Raw genomic sequence first — 21,150 nt, 5'->3', positions numbered from 1 at the left:
GGCGGGCGGGAGCGCTGAGACCGACCGGGCCCCGCCGCAGGGGCTGCCCGCTGCCGCCGCCGGGGCGCCCCGAGGGGAGGCGGTGCTCAGGCGGGCCGCACCGCCTTCCGCGGCCAAGGGGCGACCCAGGGCTCCCCCCCCCCCCGTCGTGTCACCGCCCAGCCCGCATCCCCGGCCGCGCTGCAGCTGCCGGCGGTGCCCGCCGGAGCCCCCGGGGACGCGCAGCTCCCCCGCGCCGGGAAGGGCGGGCCGCCCCCCGGGCCGGGCCGGCGGGGCTGGGGGAGGCGCCGGCCGGGGCGGGGGGCAGGCAGCGCCCGGCCGCAGGGGCGGGCGGCGGGGAGGGGTCACCTGCCCCGCGCGGAGCCGGCCGCCGGGATGCCGCCCGCCAGCGCTGCCCGCGCTAATTGGATGTCCCTGGATGGAGGATTTCCTCCGCTCCCGGCTGCGGGAGTCATGAAGGCAGGCTGGGCTGCGCTTGAAAGTTTGCCAAGCAGCAGCTAGGTTTAATTTCTTTACGGATCTGAGGAGAAGGGGGGGGGGGGGGGCGGGGGCTGGAGGGGGACCGCTTCCAAGCATGGGAGACAGGCTGCCGGAGCCTCACGCCAGCTCTTCCCCCGCTGTGGCTGCCAGCTCGGAGGCGGAAGAAATCGAGGTGCTGGACTCCGAGGATGTCCTACCTATGGCCGCGGAGGATGTAAGTTTCCTGTGCTCGGTGTCTTCCCCCCTTTCCCCCCGGCCGGGTTAATCGGCTCAAGCTATTTATAGACGAAGCCCGGGGTGGGGGAAGGAATGGGGCTGGTGACCCTCTGGGGGCAAGGGAAAGCCGCCGTCCCCGCCACCCTGCGCGCCCCTCGCCGCCGGCCACTGCGGGCTGTGCCCGTCCCCGGGGCCGCAGCCCGGGCAGCCCCGGCGGCAGCGGCCGGACAGGCTCGGTCCGCTCCGTGCCCGCGGGAGCCGCGCCGCCGGGGCGATGCTGGCTCACAGCGGGCTGCGGCTGGGCGGGCTGGACAGGGGCTGACGCCTGGGCTTGAGGGGCTTCCCGGGGACAGAGAGCTTCTCCAGGGTCCCACCCGCCCGGAGGCTGACAGATGTGAAAAACGCTCCCGCTCTCGGAAGCCTGTTTCCTCTTCCAGCCCCCAGCAAGAAACAGCTGAGGAAGTTTTTTCCCCGGCTCGGCAGGGCAGATAGCTTCTCTCCATCCTCCGAGCTCTGATTGCACCTGAGGGTGGGATAACTTGGCACCGGGTCTCTGCCTCTGCTCATCCAGCCTAGAAGGACACCAAGTGGTCCTGCGTGCTTTGAATCTGCTCCTGTCAGGCGGAGCAGCAAAGCCTGCAGAGCTGAGGCGGTAGTTCTGCATCTACCGGTCCTGGAGGCTGCAGCTCGCTGTGCACCTGTCTGGGAGGGAGTGAACGCGCACAGATCCTGCATTCCTGGTGTATCCCAGGAGTGCTCGCAGCTCTCTTTCCCAGCAAACTCTGCTGGGATGAGGACTGTGCAAAGTCTCTGCTTAATCTGCAGAGGTAAGTGCAGGGTCTGTTCCTGCCTACGGAGGCATGAAGCAGTGGTACTAAATGTCTCTAAAGCCGGCGCTGTCTCGGGTCTTGCACCAGTATGAAAGGGACCCTTGTGAACTAAGCCTCCAGCAATGGTGCGTCCCTTTTCCCCTCTACTTTTATGACACTGCTGGAGGAACCCGCATGGGGCTGCCTAGGGGCAGTGCCTGCTTCTCATCCCCCAGCCCTTCCTTCTGCATCACCTAGAATTCGGTTGCCGTTGGATTTTCCTCCCAGAGGGTAGCGGAGGAAGTGCAATTGCCTGGTAGAGCTGCATTCCCAAGGCTGTATTCCTGAGCACTGTACAGTCAGGAGGGAACGTGTGATGCAGTTTTACCTCTGCTACAGCACTGCCAGACGGTCCTAAGAGGAGCATCCCTAAGATGCCCCTAAGAGGGGCATCCATAGCTTTCACTCCCAAAGGGTGGCTTTCCAGGAGCTTTCACAGTCCAGGTTTCCAAATCCCGGTGCTTGCTTACCTCAGACTGACCTTTCCTTCTCTGACAAATTTTGTGCTTGTCTGGATGGTCTACAGGAAAGATTCCCTGTTGTGATTCATATGAGCCCCTTGGAGTTACTCCAGCCTCTACACGAATGCAGCCATTAGTGATTCAATCCTGCCAGTGGCCTGGGAGATGCTGGAGCACTCAGTGCCTGGCAGGATTGGGCTCCTGAGACAGGAGAGACACTATGAGCTTCCCTTGGTAAAATCTAGATTCTCATCCTAGTTCTGCTACTGACTTGCTGCTTGACCTTGAGGTAGGACAGCTTGGGTTTGATCCAGCCTGCAGTGTCTCACCGTTACTTAGGCTGGGATCTGCATTGTTATTTGACTCTGGTACCTTGTTTTCTGCAAGCAACAAAATGGAGCTGGAGCCCGCGGCTACATTGGTTATGGGAAGCTGCTGAGACCTGGCAATAGATGATGTGACAGAAGCCTGAGGTATTGTATATCATCTGCAAGTCAGAAGAGCAGGAAGTGGTGTAGATGCCCTCCTCCTCCTCCTCAGCCAAGATTTCCTGCTGAAACAAGCAGGCTACAGAGCATCATCTCTGAAAATTCAAACTGCTCTCTGCTAGGACTATGCTCCCCTGAGACCTAACTGGGGGTTGGTTTTCTGTTGTTGCTATTACATTGGAAAGCTCGATGTAAGCTCTCTGGCTTGCCCAGCAAGAGCTGACAAAAGGTCAGTTGTTTATGTGTTATTAACCGCAAAAATACTGCGTAGTGGACGTTCGGCTGTCACAGTCTTGACAGTGTATAAAAGCTCAGCTATGATGTCATTACAGCTCTCGGAGCAGTGTCCTACAAAGCCAGGATTCAGGCAGTCCCAGAATGTTCTGTTTAAAAGACTGGGCTGATTTATGGTGATAAATTGGAGTTTATAAATGGATATAGGCATGGGGAGGAGGGGACCCAGCAACTTAACAGATTAAATGGACTTCAGTGGCCTAATATCCCACTGTCTCTCCAGTCAATTCTGCTTTCAATCTGCCTACCATGTGAAAGGAAACTTTCTTCCAAGACTAGATAAGACTCTCACTAGAGCTCTGCTTTGCATATGGCACAGTGAGGGGATTGCTTCTGTGAGTCTGATGTTTGTTATTTTACTCATTTTGCTTTTCTGGGAAAGTGAATGCATCAGAAACAAAGTGTTGTGCTAAACAGCACTTCAGATAGGAGAGCTGAAAATCTGCAAGGTCTTTTCTGGGGACCCCAAGCCAGTGGTTACCTCACTGTTGCCCCATGGAAGTTGCTCTCCTTTGGCTGTCACCCAAACCCAGGAGAGATGAGAGAGAGCCTTAAACAATTCATTAGGAATTTAATCTGTTCTGTGAGACAGTGAGGCAGCAAGCCTGGAATCAGAGGGGTGACTTGACATCAGGCTTTCTACAAAGCATAGATCGGAGCCAGTTGCTAGCTTGTTTTTTTCTATTCCCAAGCGGCAATGACTTGTGGAGTGTTCACATGGTTGTCAGTGTTGAAGTAGAGCTCTGTCTTACACAGAGCTTTTAAAGCAGATCTGCTAGAACAAAACTTGTGGGGTAAATCCTTGTCATGGGCTCTCTCCAGCCTTCCACCCTCCCACCTTGTGCAAGAGGAATTACCTGTTTTTCAGATGTGGACATGTGAGGCTCAAAGAACTGGCGGGTTATCAAAGACCTTGCAGCAAGTCCCGGCCAGAGCTGGGAGCAGGCAGCAGGCAAGGCTCTGACAGCCCAGCAAGGCGGTCTGTGGGTCAGTGTTGGGCCAGAGGATCTCAGAAAGTGATCTGAAAGACCATTGCTAGTTCCTCCCTCCCCTCAGTATACACCGAGCTTTCTTCATCTCTGTGAGTAAAAAAGCCTTTTATTCCTTGCTTGCCCACAAGCAGACAAAGCAGGAGAAAAGAGAATTAACACATGAATGTTCTGAGTTCATCCTAATTTGGATTTGTAAGTGAAAACTGTCTTCCCTGTGGTTGGTAGATTCCCTCTGCCTCCTCCCCCGGAAGGGTAGGTGATTCTGGGATGAAGAAGGATGTTGGGAATGGCACTAAATCATTTAATTATTTCTCTATTCAAATATACTTCTACAGTTTACTGCATGTTAATGTCGTTGCTCTTATACCTTCTTTTTCTTCTTTTTCCTCCCTTATGCATTGCCTCTCAGCACTGGAAAGCCCTGTTTGATCAGGTATGTGAATAACTGATGTATTGTCTCTGTCTCGTGAGCAGAGTCTAACCTCGAGTTAATTTTCCCTGTACTAGATTTTCCTTGCATTTAAAATACAGCCTAGGATGCTCCATGCTCCCAGTTCCCAAGATGCTGGCATGCAAGTCATAATTACCACTGCTGCTTTGGGCCTTTCTCTCAGTTCCTTTTCAGAGTAGCCAGGGACAGAAGTGGGCCCAGCCTGGCCATCCCTTACTACAGCGCGCAGGGTCTGATCCGAGGTGCTGCAGCAGGTGCTCAGCTTGCTACCAGTTGCACTCTCCTGGCTCTGTGGGTTAAAGGATCTTTGACTCTGAGGCAGGCAAACTAGGACCTGTAAAACCAGTGCTGGATTCTTTGAAATGGCTCCCCAGCTGCTAAACTGACTTCTGCGGGATTGCATCCTCCAGGGAAGGACCTGCTGCTTTAAACTTGCACAGAATTAGCAGAGTATCTGCTTCCGTACCAAAGGCTGTGGTTGTGTCAGGTAAATGCCTTGGGTCAGATCTGTAGCCGGGTGAATCAGCACAGCTCTGTAGAGCTGAGTTATAGCTGCTATGAATTTGGGTTGTGGATTCTAGTTTGTGAATTATGCTTTTAGCTGCTCTGACGTGTTTGCTTTGTGGTGTTCCTTCCATCTGCCAGGATGGAATGTGAAGCTGCTATAAACTGAAGGATTTTTCTAGGGTTGACTTGCTTCTAAACTGAGTGCTGAGTTCTAAAGAGAGTGCTGCTTTTGATGTCATAAACTTTTGTGCTGTTGTGTGTGCGTGTAAATGTCACCTTCTGTAAGGGAGCTTACTCTGATGCTGGCATCGTCCTGGCAGTACTAAAGTTCAGATGGGATTTCATCCCTGCTTTATGAGGCGATAATCTTGCTTCAGTGTCTGGCTGAACTGCAAAGCCAAAAGCTGTGGTGTGGTCTCTGTGAAAGGATGTCCTTGGTACCCTGGGGGTCCCGTTATCATTCAGCTAATAACTGGACTGCCTGTTCTGATGAGTGCTCGTTTCTACCCGGTTAGCCGTGACTGACTGCTTATCCACGTGTCTGGACTGCAGTACATTTGTTGTTGTACAGTCAAGCAAGCTGGCAGCTGGGAATTGGGTTACTATAATTGTTGATCATACCTAGATTGTGCGGTGTATTTGAATTTGTTGGGGCTTGTAGGGTATGCTGCCACTCAAAAGGTGGATGCAAGATAAATTGCTTGTGGTCTGGGTGGAATGTTTGTTTCAGCCACTTTGAATTCTCCTCCGTCTCGAATGTTGGCCTTCATCTGGAGTCTGATTCTACAAGCATCCTTTGAAGTCATTGAGCCCTTGTGGGATGGGGCTCTTGGCTGGTAGCTACTTTGGGCTCAAAGAGAGGAATCTGTAATTTCCCACTGGACTTGCTTGAATAGTTGATGGGTTTTTTCCTTCTTTTTTTCTTTTTAAGGGAGGGGAGAGTTTGACATCTGGATTTACAGAACATTACCCGAGTAACAAGGGAATGGGCTGTAAAGGCAGGCCTTCAATAATTAGCTATGTTTCAATTAGGGCTGCAGCTGAAATTTAAGCCTTGTCTGTAAGGCTTTATTATCAAAGAGAATGCAACCTGTGACAACTAGTCTAAGTCCTGAATAAATCAATAACGTCCTTGTTGCCTGTGGGCAAAGCCAAGGAGCTGATGTCTTCCTTGAGTGTTATATCAGCAATGCAATGCAATTAGCCCTGCCGTGAATTTGCAAGATGCTGTTTGTCGTGGAACAAGGTTGCTATTCCCAGCAGCTCTGTGCTGGTAGGAGCAGGGAGTGTTTTGTTTAGCACTGATTGGCATCCATGTGAAACATGAGGACAGTCTTACTACCTAAAGAAAGCCTGTGTGTTGAAACTCAGAACAGTTGCAGCTCTCCCTGGGAGATATGACCTGGCCTTATGTGTACTTAGAGCGGGAATGGGTGGCCGAAGATTCACGTGCCCTGTGCATTCGTGACTCATGGGCTGGGATTGAAGTTTGATAGCCACCCTCTCAGCTAAGACACGTGGGCCTCTGCATTCACCACCTCCCAGGAGAGCAGCAGAGCAAGAGAAGGCTCTGGAGAAAGAGTTAGAGCAGTTGGGAATTCACAGGCAGGGAGTCTGCAAGGCTCTTGTTTCTAGGGTGGTGGAGTATGACAGCAAACAGTGTGAGGGGAGGGTTCAGCAATTTCCCTCTAGCCTTTGAGGAGGAAAAGAAATTATTAATGCCTTTTTTTTTTTTTCTGTGGGTAGATTTTTAAAAAATACTTCTATTTAGATTTACTTATAAAAAATCAGGTTTCTATTTAGACATACAAAATTAAAGGGTTTGTGTTTTTTTAATGACCCCTTCCAACATCTTAGATTAAAAATTCAAAACTTCTTGATGAAAATTGCTGCTCAGCCATGGAACAGTGCTTTTTGCTTGTTTATTTTGGGGGTGAGGAGTGACTGACAATGCTTTCTGGAGGAGTTTATCTAAGCTGGTATGCTGGGAACTCTGACTCAAGCCAGTATCTCCAGCCACTTGCAGAGTGCTTCTTTTCAAGAAGTAAAAGAAAAATTTGTCAGCAGATCCAGAACTACTTCCTAGGCTTTGAAGTACAAAGAAGCCCCTCCCAGGGCAAAGTCCTGGCTACACTGAAGCAAGTACCAAATCCCTCCTGCATTTAGTGGGGTCAGCACTTCACCCAACAGTTTGGGAGCAGGCAGACTCACAGATTTTCAGTGCTGCAGCCAGGCAGTTACAGTACAGCTGCGGCTTCATACTGTGCTTACGAGATGTGTTTATTATGAGGCCATGGCCCTCGGGCAGCTCTAACTCACTTTTATATGGGAACTTTTATAGGGATTCATACATTTATTTATTGTGCTCATAAACACCCTCCACCCCCGCACACACATTAGCTCCGCATCTGCTGCCTTCTGCAGAGCCTGTACTGTCGTTGAGCTCTCTGTGCTGTCTCCGAGCTCTGAGCAGAGCAAGGCATTGCCTCTCTCCATTGCTCCGTGATCACTTGGGGGGTTTTCATCATTTGTTCTTCACTGGCCAAAAAACCATTGTTTTGTTCATCTTCTGGTAAAGTTCAAAGTGCGACAATCCCAGGAGCAGGTTCTGACAGTTTCACGCTTCTCTGTGCTAATAAGATCCCTTATTAATGGCCTTGCATGCAGACATGAGAACATCTCGCTGTCCTTGTTGAAGCAAAGTTGTCTGAGGGTTAGAGAGTGAGTCTGCAGATGAGTCTCCCGAGGGGCTGTTCCTGCTTTGCTGTGTCCTTTCTAGGGCCTTGGGTGCCCTTCTTTGCCTCCATGTCCCCGGTGCCCCTGCTTTAGAGATGACTGCAGCTAATCGGTATTATCCAGCCCTTGGCTGTGCTGGGTGAAAGGTGCTATCTAGGAGGACAATGTTCATTTTTAGGACAGACCTGCCTTCTGAAGGTGGCTTTTAGCCATGTTAGATGCCAAGAGCTTGTACCACCTTCTCTATTTCCCCATCCCCCTATGGCTGCTGAGATTTCAAGGGTGAATTAACATTATCAGCCCTCATCTTGAAGTTCTCACTTCTTCTCACCCATACCCTGGTTTGTAGTCATGACAACAAACTTGTTTTAAATAGACACACACAAAACTCTTCAAAAAGACCCTCCTCACTGGCTCAGCACCTTGATCCTATCACTTGTCAATCCAGGCTGTGTTTTTGTTGCAGCTGCTTTAGAAATCCTGGATTCCTTCCTGAGACTTGTACGTGGGTGTGATGGCAACAGATGAACAGAGTTTATGGGGAATGCAGAGAGATGCCAAGTTACCCAGTGTGTGTAGGCAGCTAATGGAAAACCTGAGCTCAGAAACAAGGCTGTAGAGGTATCCTGGACCAGACATGCACTTGCCAGGAAGAGTTCAGTTGCTGACACTACCAGTAGTGGGTGCAGCTGAACCTGCTCTGCCATAGTCTCATAAAACATTGAAATATGCTTGAAAATATGCTGACTTTGCAGCCTTCTTAAATCCAGGGCTGGTTCCTGCACGATGGAGCTTGCAAAGCGGTCCGTAAAATCAGGCTAGCTATTATCATGGTTGGTGGTAACTGAGAAAAGGAATTGTTTTGAACTCAATGATCTTTTATGTTAACTGTGTCCCTTTTCTCTGGGTGGCCTTTAACATGGGCAGGACAAGCGATTTCCCACACTGTAAGACATTCCAGTTTGTTTACTGGGGCACTGTTGAGCTAAACATCACACCTCACTTTGAGAAGTTCCCCTGACTATTGTTGCTGGCTAAACCCTGCCAGCTGTGGCTGGAACACCTTGCCAGGCAGGTCTTTCTGAGCTCTAGGCAGTGACTTGTGCCTGGAGATTTTAGCACTTTCTCGGACAAATTGCTTGGGTCTTATTGCTGGTTTGTGTTGGTTACTGCGAGCAGGAGGAGCCAAAACTACAAGGTGAAGAATAGGAAACAATGGCAGTGAGAGCAGCAGTAGAGGCAGGGGGTTGAGCACAGGGTTGTATGCAACCTTGAAGCCATTGCCTGAAGTTTTTACTATTGCTGCCTTTTTAGAGTAGTGTTTGTCAGGATGTATGTCTGCATTTAAGTGGAGTAGTGCTGCAAAGAGGAGGTTATAGGAACTGGAATTAGGAAATGGTCATAGACTTGCTACTTCATCTCCTGATGTGAGCTGGAGAATCAGAGGTACTGGTGGGAAGACTGTCCATGGTGATAACAGATTAGCATCCAGGCCCTAAAAACAGAGTCTGCCTCGTCTGCTATATTAGACGCCTCTGTGAGCATGACAAGAAATTTGCCCCCTTCTCCCCCTCCACCAAGCCGTGCATTGTAAAGGGGAAAGACACTTTAAAAGCTACAAGGGTCTCTTGGCAATGCACAGAGGGGGTTCTGCATCTGCCCCACGCCTTGAAGTCTAATCACATTTACAGTTGTCAGCGTGGGCTGCTGGAGGAGATGAAAGGCAGAGGACAAGGAGGGAGAATAGATTAGTCTCAAGCAGAGGGCACTGGGAGTGCACCTGCTTCTGCTCTGCTACCTTGAGGAGGGGCGGCAACAGCAGCTGGGCATGTGTCATCTGCTGCTTTTTGAGGCGCCCAGCCATGGAGCACACGATTAATGACTCAAGGGGCTGGGCTTTTGTGAGCGATAAAAGCCCTGGGATTTAGGCAGGGCTCTCAGGCCTTTTTTTTTTTTTTTTTTTTTTTCTGAGCAGTGCCATTACTTTACATTTTTCAAGTGGTGTTTTGGTCGCAGGGAGCTGCTGTCTGCAGCCACAATGCTTCCCTTTCTCCTCTCTCCCCAAACTGGGCTGACCTTTGTCATGCAGCATTAACCCTTTGACTCCTTCACTTTGGGTTATAGGGTTGGGGAAAAGAAAGTCTCCCTTCAAATTCATTGCCCTGTGGGCAGACTTGAAGGGAAGAATGGGCTGGTAAGAGAGGATCTGTTTTTGCTGAAGGAGATTGGCTTGCTGATGTTGTCTGGATTATCAACCCCTCACTGCCCTCTTCCAGAGGCTCTTTTGCATACAGCAGCCCCCAGGAGAGAGGGGAGGGGAACTTATCCTTCCTTTGGTCAAGGAGGGAAACTGAGGCATTCAGCGGTGAATAGATGTCTGGGAGACTATTCCCTTTGTAGGGTCATGTCCTGTCCTTTACCGTGCCTGGATTAGTCTGTGTCTGTCCCCAGTGTTGTTACAGTGAATGGCATTCTCCCAGCACTTCAGGGCTTATACCCAGATTTGGCTTTTGGCCATGATACCCTGGAGTGATGACTCGGCATGAAAAAGCTACATGGAGGTCATTAATGACCTTCCCACCTCTTGCAGGATGAACAGCGAAAATTCCCCGACTTCCTCCTTAATCTTCTAATACCTCTGTACATTGAACACCAGCCAGCCCTTGAGCTGGATGTGGGTCTCTGAGATTGTCAGTATTTACACCTTCCCTACAGTGTGAAAGGTTTGTCATCAGCTATTCCATTTCCCTTTTCCCTGGCTATTTGGATACTATTCTCTCCAATCCCACCAGCCTGTAATGCAGACTGTTGGCTTTGCCTAGTGCAAAACGTTGGGAGTAGAAGCCGCCAATATGAACCAGACATCAGCAGTGTAGCAAACACAGCACTGTTAAGCTTGTGCTGGTAGAAGACTGCATCTCCTGAAATGTTTCAAGGAGTCATAACAAGCACACCGAAAAGCACATGGAGGCTGAGTCACTCTTATACAGCCCGTGAGTTACTGGCAGCTTGATGTCTCTGGATTTGTAAAAGCCTCAGGAGGCTTCCTACTCATTACACATTTGTGTACCTTCCACGTCTGAGCTGCCTGGAAACCTGCGTGTTAAGAGTGCAGTGTCTGAGAGGAATGGCAAGCTTCATTCAGACCGTTGTGTATCTCTGTTGCCTCCTGATCCCAGCTGCAGTGGGAGGCTTTGGTAGTGTGCTGTGCTGTTTGAGCTGAACATGCGGGATGGTTTTTAAGCACATAGATCCTTGCTAATGTATTGTTCACAAATCCTGTCTTGCATGTAGAAAATCAGTGAAGCAATAAAAACATTTAAGCCGCGTGTTTAAAAAGAAAGGGAGGAAAAAGCCATAAACACAGAGTGGATTGATGCTGTTCTGCAAATCAGCTGGTGCATTGTGCTCTGTGGCTGTGTGCTCTGTTACAACAGAGAAGGGGAAGAGAGCATCCTGTCTCCAGAGGAACAAACCAGCTGCTTAGCGAGTGGAAACAGTTTGGAGGTGCTTTTCTACACCATCATCACTTATTCCTGTAACATTTACAGGGCTTTTAAAGTCACTTTCTACCAGACCTGGAAAACAAGTGTATCTCCTCTGCAATAGGAAGTATGATGCTCCTGTTGCCTTCCGGTATTTGCAGTCAGTCCGAATGTACCGGGGCACATTTGCAAATTGAATGCAGCAGTGGGCGTGTTTGAGTTTGACAGCAGCCAAGGAAGCTGTGATCTCTTTCTGCCTCCTTACTAGCTGTTGTACACAATGTGTTGCTTTCAAATCAGCTTGGTACCAGCACAACATGAGACAGAGTTGATAGGGTTTAGTTGATGGGCTCTTTTCCTGCACCATTGTACATAAAGGGTGCTGAGAAAACCTGATCTCAGAATGCTTTCGATTTTTACGTGATTCAAAACTTGCAGTGTTTACCTGCTCAAGCTGTAGCACCTGGGACAGTCACTTCTTTTCCTTTCCTCTCCTAGTCTTCTGAGCAGTGGCATCCCCTCTGATACAGCTGCTTGTGGTGACGCTGGGGATATTCCGTCACCAGAGATGGTATGTCTTGGTAAAAGGCGTAGTGAAAGTCCTGGATGTTTGTGATCACACTAAGTCTCTCTTGGACCTTGAATTCCTTCATAAAACCCCAGCACTAGCAGGACATGTATTCTTAGTATATGTTCCTGTTGCTTAGGAACAGCTGTCTGCAGTGACGGTGTTACTGGTGAAAGAATAATGATGTATGAAACTGATGTTAAACAAGCAAGATCAATCTTACCCTTAGGAACTGTTCTTCGTGTTCTTTGATACTTAACATACTCTGTAAGTAGCGTATACTCTGGAGTTTCCTGAGTTGTATGAGGAAAAACTAAACAAGGATGCTGGAGGCAAAGCTGTTGGTGACTATCATCAAACCTCTGGTCTCATGCACTCCTTCAGGGCAGCGTTCCCTGAGGGAGCATCTCTGCCTCTGTGATCCTTCACTATTAGGTACCAGTGATGATGGTGACTCTGCTTGGTGTAGCATAATTGTTTGTGATGTATGATGGTAGTGGAAACGCTTGTTGATGACAACCTACAGCCTGTGAGATGTAGCCATGCTTACCTTTTGGCAGAGAAAGGATCAATATTACAAAAGGTGAAAAATGGAAAGTTCCACAAAAAACTACTGGAGGACTCAATCCTGTGTGCTCTGACTTGGTCTAGCAAAACACTTGAAAACAAGTATGACAATTGTCCTGGACCCATTATATGTCTCACATCAACTGTCTGTTTGGCTGGAGCTAGTACGTGTCCTAAGGGATTTGGAGACCAGAGGGGGATTTTAGTTTCTGCCCCTTGCTCTGAAGCAGAGCCAGATGCTTGCTTCCTTCCACTGGCTGCTTGCCACTCCTCTCACATGTTTACTTACCTTCATGCTGAGAAATAATGGGAAGTAGGCCTTAAGCATCTTTACTCACTGCAGGCTGTGGCCACTGTGGAAGGTTGTTGCTTTTTAGCCTTCTTGTTTGCACTGGGGAGGAAAATGAAAGTGTTTATTGTGGTTCCTTTAACCGCTGCCTCTTCCCTCAGCTGCTCCCTCTTGGTTGCTAATAGAGGAGTTGCTTTTGCACAGTTTTGTTATCACTGGATTTATGTGTCTGAATAGCTGTCCCCCTCGTCAGCAGGGAAGGCATCAACGGTTTTCCTTCGTGTGTCCTCTGGCAATAGTATTTGGGGTTTGGAGCAATGTTTCTTTTGCATTGATTTGTGCGTTTAGGCAGCCCCTTTGGGGGAGACTGCTGTGAAGAGCAGGGGAGATGGTCCTGTTGCTGCTATTTTTGGTCTCTGAGCTGTGCCTGGAGACCATAGCTAGAGGAATAACTTTCTTTCAACCTAAATAAAGTGTCTAAAGAATCTTTACTGAGCTGCATGTTTGCTTTGTCACACTTGGACTTGCCAACCCTGGGAACTGTGTATGGAAGTCTTGTGTCTATGTGCATGTGTGCAGGACTGCTCTTGTGCTTTCAGCATGGTAAATATTCTAGTGTTGTCTTCTCTAGAGCTCTATGAGCCGGAGCATACGTTGGCTTTTTTAGAGGATTCGCCAGTGTTGGGTATCCGCACTAGAGATTTTTGCTATTGCAATGCCTTTCAGTCAGTCTGTATTCCAGAAGCTGTAGTATGCTGGCTAGCTTGTGTGGTTTTCACCTGATGGGAACCTCCTGCCTGCATTCATTGCCTTCTGCAGTGTTTGGAGAGGCCAAAGCCATGTCTTTTTATGAATGAGTGCAATGGCCAGTTTATCTACCTGTCAGGCGTAAGGGGAAACAGCTTTCATGGTGGAGAGAGCAGCAGCGTAACTTCATAGTTGTATGTGACAGCTGAAGCTGGCTGGCATATAAATGCTGCACAGTCCCCTTCAACAAGACAGGTGCATTGAGTAACTTCCCCAGGGTGGTGACAGCCAAAATGTCTTCCAAAGAATTGTTGTATGTGTATAAAACAATATCTTCCAGCTTTATTCCCTCTGTGGCCCATGAGCTGAGAGCTGCACATTGATATATAAGATCTTTCATGGTTGGTACTAGTGGCCAAGAGGAGCTGGGGCAGAAAGTCTTTTGCCAGCTGCTGATTTATGGCCCTAGTAAACAGTCCTGAAAAGCACAGTGAGAATTTTCTGGACCTTGTGCAGTTTCAGCTGACTGGAAGCTCCAGGCTGTTATTTGACCATGTGGAGTAATAAACCTGTGAAAACTAATTAACTTTTGGGCCTACTGCAAAACAAACTAGTTCATGCAAAAAAATTACTCCACACTTGCAAGCAACAGTGACTTTATGGGCTTATAAGCCTGTATTTAATGACCAAGCATGTAGTACAATGCATGAAGTATGGGTTTTTTGCTGACTTCTAAAGCTGAACAGAATATAACAAGCTCTACTGATCACTGAGGATGTGAATACCAGCTCTTTCATCCTTATTAATTATGTAGCTGATGTGTGGGTGGAAGTTTGACACAAAACTGCATTGGATGGTTTCTTGTAGTCTAAACCAGCTTGAATTATGCACACCCAACCCAAACGAAAGCAGTTCATTCAAGGAAAGACTCTGTCTGTAGTGAGTACTATAGTTTTTCTGAGGTCATTCTCTGCTCGCTGTTCCCCCTGAGGTGCAGCTGAGTAAGCTCTTTCCCAGTGGGAACACAAGGTGTTTTTCTGATGTTAGCAGGCAAGTTAGTCAGCCCTGCTCAGGACCTGGCTCCTGTGATGCAGATGCTCTGTGCGTGCCAGTTGTGATGGTGACGTCAGAGAAGGGATGTTTGAGTGCCCCGGTATTGTGTTCCTTGCCAATGACAACACACATCAATATTGTATAAATGATCCAGCCTCTGTCATCCAACACCGGTTTGGAGGGAGGGAATGACTGGCCATTCTCCTTAATCAGATTACTAAGGTAACCCTCCCTCTGTCCCATCAACTCCTGCATTACTTAGTAGCCCTTAATACTGGATGTTTAACTGCTGGTATCGTTAGAGTCAAAGCTACGCCTGATGATTCCTGTTCTCCTTTGCTAGGGTCTATCCATTTAGCTGGTGGCAGAGGATTGTGTAGAGCCTTTGCTCACTGGGATGCATGGTGCCACTTGGCTGTTATTTTTCTAATTGATAACTCATCACCCCAAAGAGCAGAGCTGGCCCTTTTGCAGAACATAGGGTGCTCTGGAGTAACTGTGCAGTTGTTGGCTACATTTGAGATGCACAGGCTTGAGCTTCAGTTCCTCAGAAAGCTGCAGGCAGTGCATGGCCTGTTTTCTTCCCCCGTTGAGAAGGGAAGGGAGGAAGGTTGAATATTGTACCAGGTCCCTTTGCTGCCCCACTACACGGCTGGGGAACGAGGAAGCCTGATCTGGAGCTACTTGTTCTGGGGGGGAAGGTTGCATGCTGGCCTGGTCTATGCCCACACCTGGGTCATGCAGACAGATCATCTGGTATCTTGGCAAGATAGTTGTCACAATTGCTGATACAGGAGCAGGAATTTGGAACTTGAAAGAGAAACCACCTTAAAGGCAGAAGAACTACGATGTAGTGAGATTTTTTAAAAAAATATTTATTTATTTTAAAGCGTCTGTCCCCCCTCTCCTGATGGATGCACTTGAGTTGTCACAGTACTCAGCACCAGAGTACCAGCTAGCATGGGTCTATCCCAAGATTTGGTTTTCTCCGCTAAGCAAAGTATTATTGCAGAGCTATTATTTGACCTAAAATAAGTGTGTGTGCATACTCACTGCTATAGAATTCTGCTTTTTCACGCATCAAATCAAGTCCCTGTGGATTTTCACCTCCCTCCCAGATCTGGCAGACACTGAAAAATGGAGCTATTTTTAATCTGAAATGTTCTGTGTTTCAAATTCAGGGTATAAAATGTGGGTTTTCTCCTGACAAGTTTCATGGCTGATTGCTATAAAACTCCTTGTCTTTAAAGGAAGAATAAAACTTCCTACAGGAAGAGCAAAAGCTCTGATTTTTTAGGGGTATGAATCTTAGTTCCTTTGAGAAACAGAAAAATAGTGGCATTTGCTGTCCTTGGATCAAAGAATTTACTGAGGTGGAGGAACAATTTAACCGAGGACTCTAGCACAGTCCAGTGTGGTAGGGTGGTATCAAGGGACTCTGTTCCCCTCCCGGAGGGGAGATGATGTTCTCTGGATTAGGAATCATTTGCCTGAAACAGTATGTCTGACAACCAAAGAGACTGGCATCACAGGCAGAATGCTGCTTACACCCATTTCATCATCTTCTTGCTGTCACTGTGGTTCTGTCATCCCACTGGAGTCGCTGCTCCACCTGTCCTCCTGAAAATCTGGTGTGTATTGTCCAGGAGAAGAGATGAATTTCTGGTTCAGTTGTTCTCCCTGCCCAGAACAAACAGATATAGAAAGTTTCTTCCCCTCCCCACTGTATGTGCTGTTCTGTGCCTGAGTCCAGTCTGATGGGTCAAAGGGGGAGCCACCTTTCAGAGGAGATCCTCCCTTCTGTGCACCCAGGGGTGGGACAGTGGGGATAGCAAGTTGTTACCACCAGGCTGCAGACGGTTGTCTAAGCGAGAAGGGTTGAGACCTTTTTTGCCCTAAGGGAGGAAGAGGGAGAGAGGCAGAGCAAATCTGAGGGTATAGGGGAGCTTGAGCTGGGGAAAGCAGCATGCTCAGTTTTGCAAGGTAGCCTTGGGTTTGGACTCCAGGCTAGGCAGTAGGCTGGATGCCTCAGGCGTAACAGGAGCAACGTTCCCTAGTCAGTGCTGAACCCTGTCCCTCTGGCACTGGCGGAGCTGCTTGAGTGCAAACACCAGCTCAACTTTCTTCTGGCTCCCAGCACTGAAGGGGCTATTCATGACAGTCCAAGTGGCTTCTGTACTGGTGGCCCCTTGAGCTGGGACAGTCCCCCCCACCCTGCTGCAGCCTTGGTAAGCGGAGAGTTGCAGCTAATGAAACACAAGAGGAGTTCCCTGCAATTGTATGGGCAGAATTTTTCTTTGCTGAGTAAATTTCTATCCTGGTTACCAACCTGGCAGCACCCTGCTGACATAGCCTTGGTCTTTGCCTGTAAGAACTGTCTAAGGCAGCCCATCGGTCACAGCATCCTGGCACCTAATGAGGCTTAATGGGACCGCCAAACTCTGAGCCCAGCAGACCACACACAGCACCGCCTGTCAGTGTGCTCCTCTCTTTTCTGCCTGATGCAGAAGGGGAGCAGCACTTGTCTCCTGGGGCTACCTAGACAATTGGTGTTTCTGCCTGGCCTTCATCTCACTGGTGTGGCTCACCAGATAAGTCACTAAGCAACAGCAGAGAGAGACCCAATGGCTCAGATCTGATTAACCTCTACAACTTTATCCTGTGTTTTAATTGGATTAGCTGCAGGGGAGCGGTTTTGCTGCTGTTCCTGTTTTTTTCTTAAACAGGTACTTAACTGCATGCAACAAGTTAAGAGTAGCAAGAAGACCTGTGAATAAATAAGTGGTGTTTGCTTCTTTCCCACTGCTCAGCTAACAGCTCCTGCCCTCCCTTTCTGAAAAATTGCTGTAGCAGATGCCTGTGAGATAGTTCAGAGTAAGCCCTGCAGTGAGATCTCTTGGGAGGTGTGGGGTCTCGCCTAACAGCCTGGATGGCAGACCAAGAGTCCCTGATTGCTAACTGCCATTTTGTTGCTTTTGGGAAGGATTTCTGCTCAGTAAATGTTCAAAGCAATTTCCATGTTCAGTTTCTTTCATCTTTTCTCTGAGCTTTTTAGTTTCCTTCAGGGCCTGATACTTCTGCATCTCAGGGTTTTTTCTTATATCACTGCAGTAGCTGTGGGCTGTAGGGAACTGGCCTTATTCAGCACTGCAATAGCCCTTGCTCTTCAAGGACTTCAAAGTTCATTCTCCAGTGTCAGTTCATTTAGTTTTGCAGGTGGCAACATGGAATAAGGAGATCAGTGATCATATCCTGTTATAATGGGGGACAGGCTGCTCCAGACCTAAAAAAAAAGGAATGGAACCCATTTGATTGTGGGATTGCCCCTCATTCCTCACGCTGCTGTCTACCTGCATGGTGCCCAATTGAGAAAAAGAAGAACCAGTTTCCAGGAGACTTTCGCCCATGTCCATCCTTCTGTCTGAAGCACCCAGTTTTCTCTTCAACAAGCTTAAAATAGAAGCCTTTCTCCTTGCCATAGCTGTAATTGGTTCTGGATTGGGCCCTGGAGAGGGTCATTCACCTCCCTGGGTTGATAGAAGGGGTACATGCTGCTGAGAAGTGCCCTCTTACATCTGTTTCTAGGTAGCTGTGCACAAAAAGAGTGAATTGTAGGTGTGATAGCTGAGCACAGCTCTGTTCCAGGAGGAATAATGGATGTACTAGCACTACTCTAGCTGTTACAAGATCAAAAGTGCTGTTACATTAAAGCTGGTAATACTGCCTGGCTTGGCAAAAGGGCTGAAAAATTGTTCTGGGGTTTTAATGTATGTTCAGATAAACTGTCTTTCATAGTGAGGATCAAGCCTTTGAATCTAGTCCATGTACAACAGCGTGGGTTTTAGTGACTTGGTGAAAATGTAACTCCAAGGAATTCCCTCTTTGCACAGGGCTTGAATGTGATTCATTTATGAACACCGTGTGCATCACAGTTGCAGTCTTTAAGCAGAGGTTTCAGTGCTTTGTTGCATCTGGGGTGCCTTTACGGGGTGTGTGGTTGTTGGGCATGGACTCGGCTGCTGCTTGTAAAGAAAATGTAATCATTAAGTTGAATTATGATGGACATTAGTTTCCTTTGTCAGATTTAATGTATTCATGTATTTCGTGTCCACTGGCCCCTCAGCAGCTTGCAGGCTGGATATGTAAATTGGTATCTGCAGAGGATGACTGATCCATTAATAGGTGGAATTTGATGCTCATAAAAATGAATGCATTTCATGTTGCATGGCAATGGTTTGCCTGAATTTTTAAGTTGCCTGAGGATCTCTTACTTGGAATTCTGTGGCTCAGGCTATATTTGTTACAAAAGCAATACAAATGGAGAGGCCCTGTGGTTTCAGAGGGTTGGCTATTCTTTTGTCTGAGTATCACTTACAGTTTTCCTGTATCAAATGTTATTCCAAGGAAGCTGTGAAAATGTGAAATGCAACGATATCTGAAAACAAAGCACTGCAGTCCAAATTCACTGTGCCCACAGAAATAATCTGTCTTTGGAGATCTGTTCAGATACTATTTTTCAGGAAAAGCCAAGTTTTAGTAGATAATTTTTCATTATTAGGCTTTCATGAAGGGATGTAAAGGACTAAAAGGATTTGGTGGGTCATTAAAATAAATACAGATCTGCCACTGTGGGGTTTTAAACACAAGATGAAATCCTGGCTCCTCTGAAAGGGCCTCATTTGCTTCCTCTGGGCCTCATGCTAATTTCATTACTGATCTCAGACGGGTAAAGACTTCCCGATTTTAATTTTACAGTGCTTCTTTAAGCATGTAGATATATAAATACTCAGTTTCGTTTGCTGAGAGTTTTATTAAAGGAGGCTCACACAACGTGCACCCCTTCCATGGTGGAGCATTTGTGTGAGAAATTTCATTTTTCAAGCACGTGAAGTCATGATGATCCCTCAGATACTGAGAGTCTGCACTCTGAAAACATTGGCACTTCTTGCTTTTTCCTTCAGCACTGTGAGGCAAATTCTTCAGCTCTTCATCACTATGCAAGCCTGGGCTGAAGGGGCAGTAGCAAATATGCATGGAGAATATTGTGATATGTGCCATAAAGTTGTGCCAAGGAGAAAGGAACATCCAGGCTCAAATGATCTTTTTTTCCCTGAAGCTTCTATGGTTTGCTTTTTTCTAAGGTGAAGTGCTGGATACAAGCCTTGCTAACAGTCAACATCTTTCATGCCAGGGAAGAAATTCTTTGCTAGTGTCTTCCTTTGCCACAGTGTCTCTATACACTCGTGATATCAATGCAGCAGAGTTTGGCTGTGGAACATCTATCATTACTGTAATAATGTACAGCTCCGTGGGTACTGCATCCATCTCTGACTAATCTGTTCCCATAGAAATGTATGCCAGGGTTCGACTGAACAGTGTCTCCATTTTGCAGCCTGAGGAAATGACCATGGTTTGGTATGTTTCTGAGAAGGTGATTGAAACAACCAGATTTGCTGGGTGGGCAGCAGGGATAGAACCAGGGTGAAGTACCAGTGTGGGATGGCTGTGGCTATGGGTGGCACTTTCATGGCACTTCTTCCCCACACTATAGTGTCTGAAAAAAACCCCAGTCCCCTAGAGGGAAGTAAGGGTGCTTGGTGATGGTGTCTTGGCTCTGAAGCTAGCTAGTTGTGATTGCAGGGACTTGCAGTCTGCTATGGGTTGGTACAAGCCCATCTTTCAACTTGTAAAAAAGCTGCTGCATTTGCTTGAAGGTCATCAGGCAAGTATGCAAGCAAAACCCAGCTGCTTTTCTTCTGGAGACTTGGTCTCTCAAATAGTCAGTGCCCAGGGTTCTTGAGAGTCTTATCTCAAGTTGGTGAATTCAGTAGTAGATGAAGGTATTTGACATCTTTGGGTATCGGTAACTTTTTGGGGCTGTGGAAAGCTGTGGACGCTTTGGCCAGGCCCCTTTAACCAGCAGCTCTGTGTCAGAGCTCTGCCCTGCTTTACTTGGGCTTGGATGCAGCACACAGTTCTGCAGCCAGCTTACGTGGCTCAAGTGTGAAGGAATGGTAAGATGTGTAGGGCTGAAAAGACCTCAAGGAATTTCCCCCCTTCCCCATCAGTCCCCTACCACAGATCAAAGTTGTCTAGGCTGTCCCATTTCTGTAGTGTAGGAGGGATTCTCATTCAGCTTATCTGAGACCAGGTCTACAAGGCATGGGAAGAGTGAATGAAGAAACTGTTCACCAGGGCCTGCTTCTTCTGGTGGCACTAGCTGGCAGTTTCTGAAATAATTTTTGCTTTAGCTGCCTCCAGACTCTGTAGAGGTGAGAAGTGGAGCAAGCAATACTCATCAATTAAAATGGCCATATAATTTTCATTGCCATAATAAAGACTAATGTAAAGTAAAATCAATTATTTTATGCAATAGGACAGGAATTAATCTCAACTAAGCATCCTGGTCTATTGTAGTTCCCCACTTGCTACAACAAACATTTGTCTATGTGGTGAGATTTTCTAGCATAGAAGTGCTAAGAGAGGAGTGTGACAGCTATGGGAGCTGGACTGGCTTGCTTTCTAGCTGTGTTGCCTCCCTTGGTTGACAGGTGGAGAGCCTGATGGCCAGCTTCCAGTTAACACAGTTATTTTGCTAGCTTACAGGGTAACTGTGCTGAAAATTCTGCTATTGCCCAAGCAGTTTTGTTTCCGAAGAGGGATTCTGCTGAAATCTTTCTCCGTGGAGTGACTGGAGTAAAAACTTTAGTTTACCCTCCATGCTGGGGATATACCTGGACTTGGGGTGCAAATCCTCAAATCAACAGCAGGTTTGTGCTTATCCTACATGCGACAGAATACTGCAGAGCCCGAAGCAGCTTCACAGCTAGGCCACAGCTGCTTCCTTTCTAGTGAGAACAAGCAGCAAGTGCATCTGTCACAGGGGGTGCAAAGATTTGCTGTCCCATGCGTGCTTAGGTGTAGTACTTCACTGCAGGGCTGAGCAA

General features: G+C 47.9%; 1 protein-coding gene across 1 annotated transcript in view; it reads left to right on the top strand.

Moving 5' to 3' along the window:
* The first annotated feature begins 568 nt into the window (after positions 1-568).
* Positions 569-21,150, top strand: part of RHBDL3 (rhomboid like 3) — a 73,101-nt gene continuing 52,519 nt past the window's right edge. The window contains exons 1-2 of the mRNA XM_056341677.1: positions 569-694; positions 4,210-4,233. Coding sequence (XP_056197652.1) covers positions 575-694; positions 4,210-4,233 — 144 coding nt within the window. The 5' untranslated portion in view covers positions 569-574. The remainder of the gene's footprint in view (positions 695-4,209; positions 4,234-21,150) is intronic.

Source organism: Falco biarmicus, chromosome 1 (genome assembly GCF_023638135.1).
Source record: "Falco biarmicus isolate bFalBia1 chromosome 1, bFalBia1.pri, whole genome shotgun sequence".
Taxonomy (NCBI): Eukaryota; Metazoa; Chordata; class Aves; order Falconiformes; family Falconidae; genus Falco; species Falco biarmicus.
This window is presented reverse-complemented; position numbering and strand designations above follow the sequence as displayed.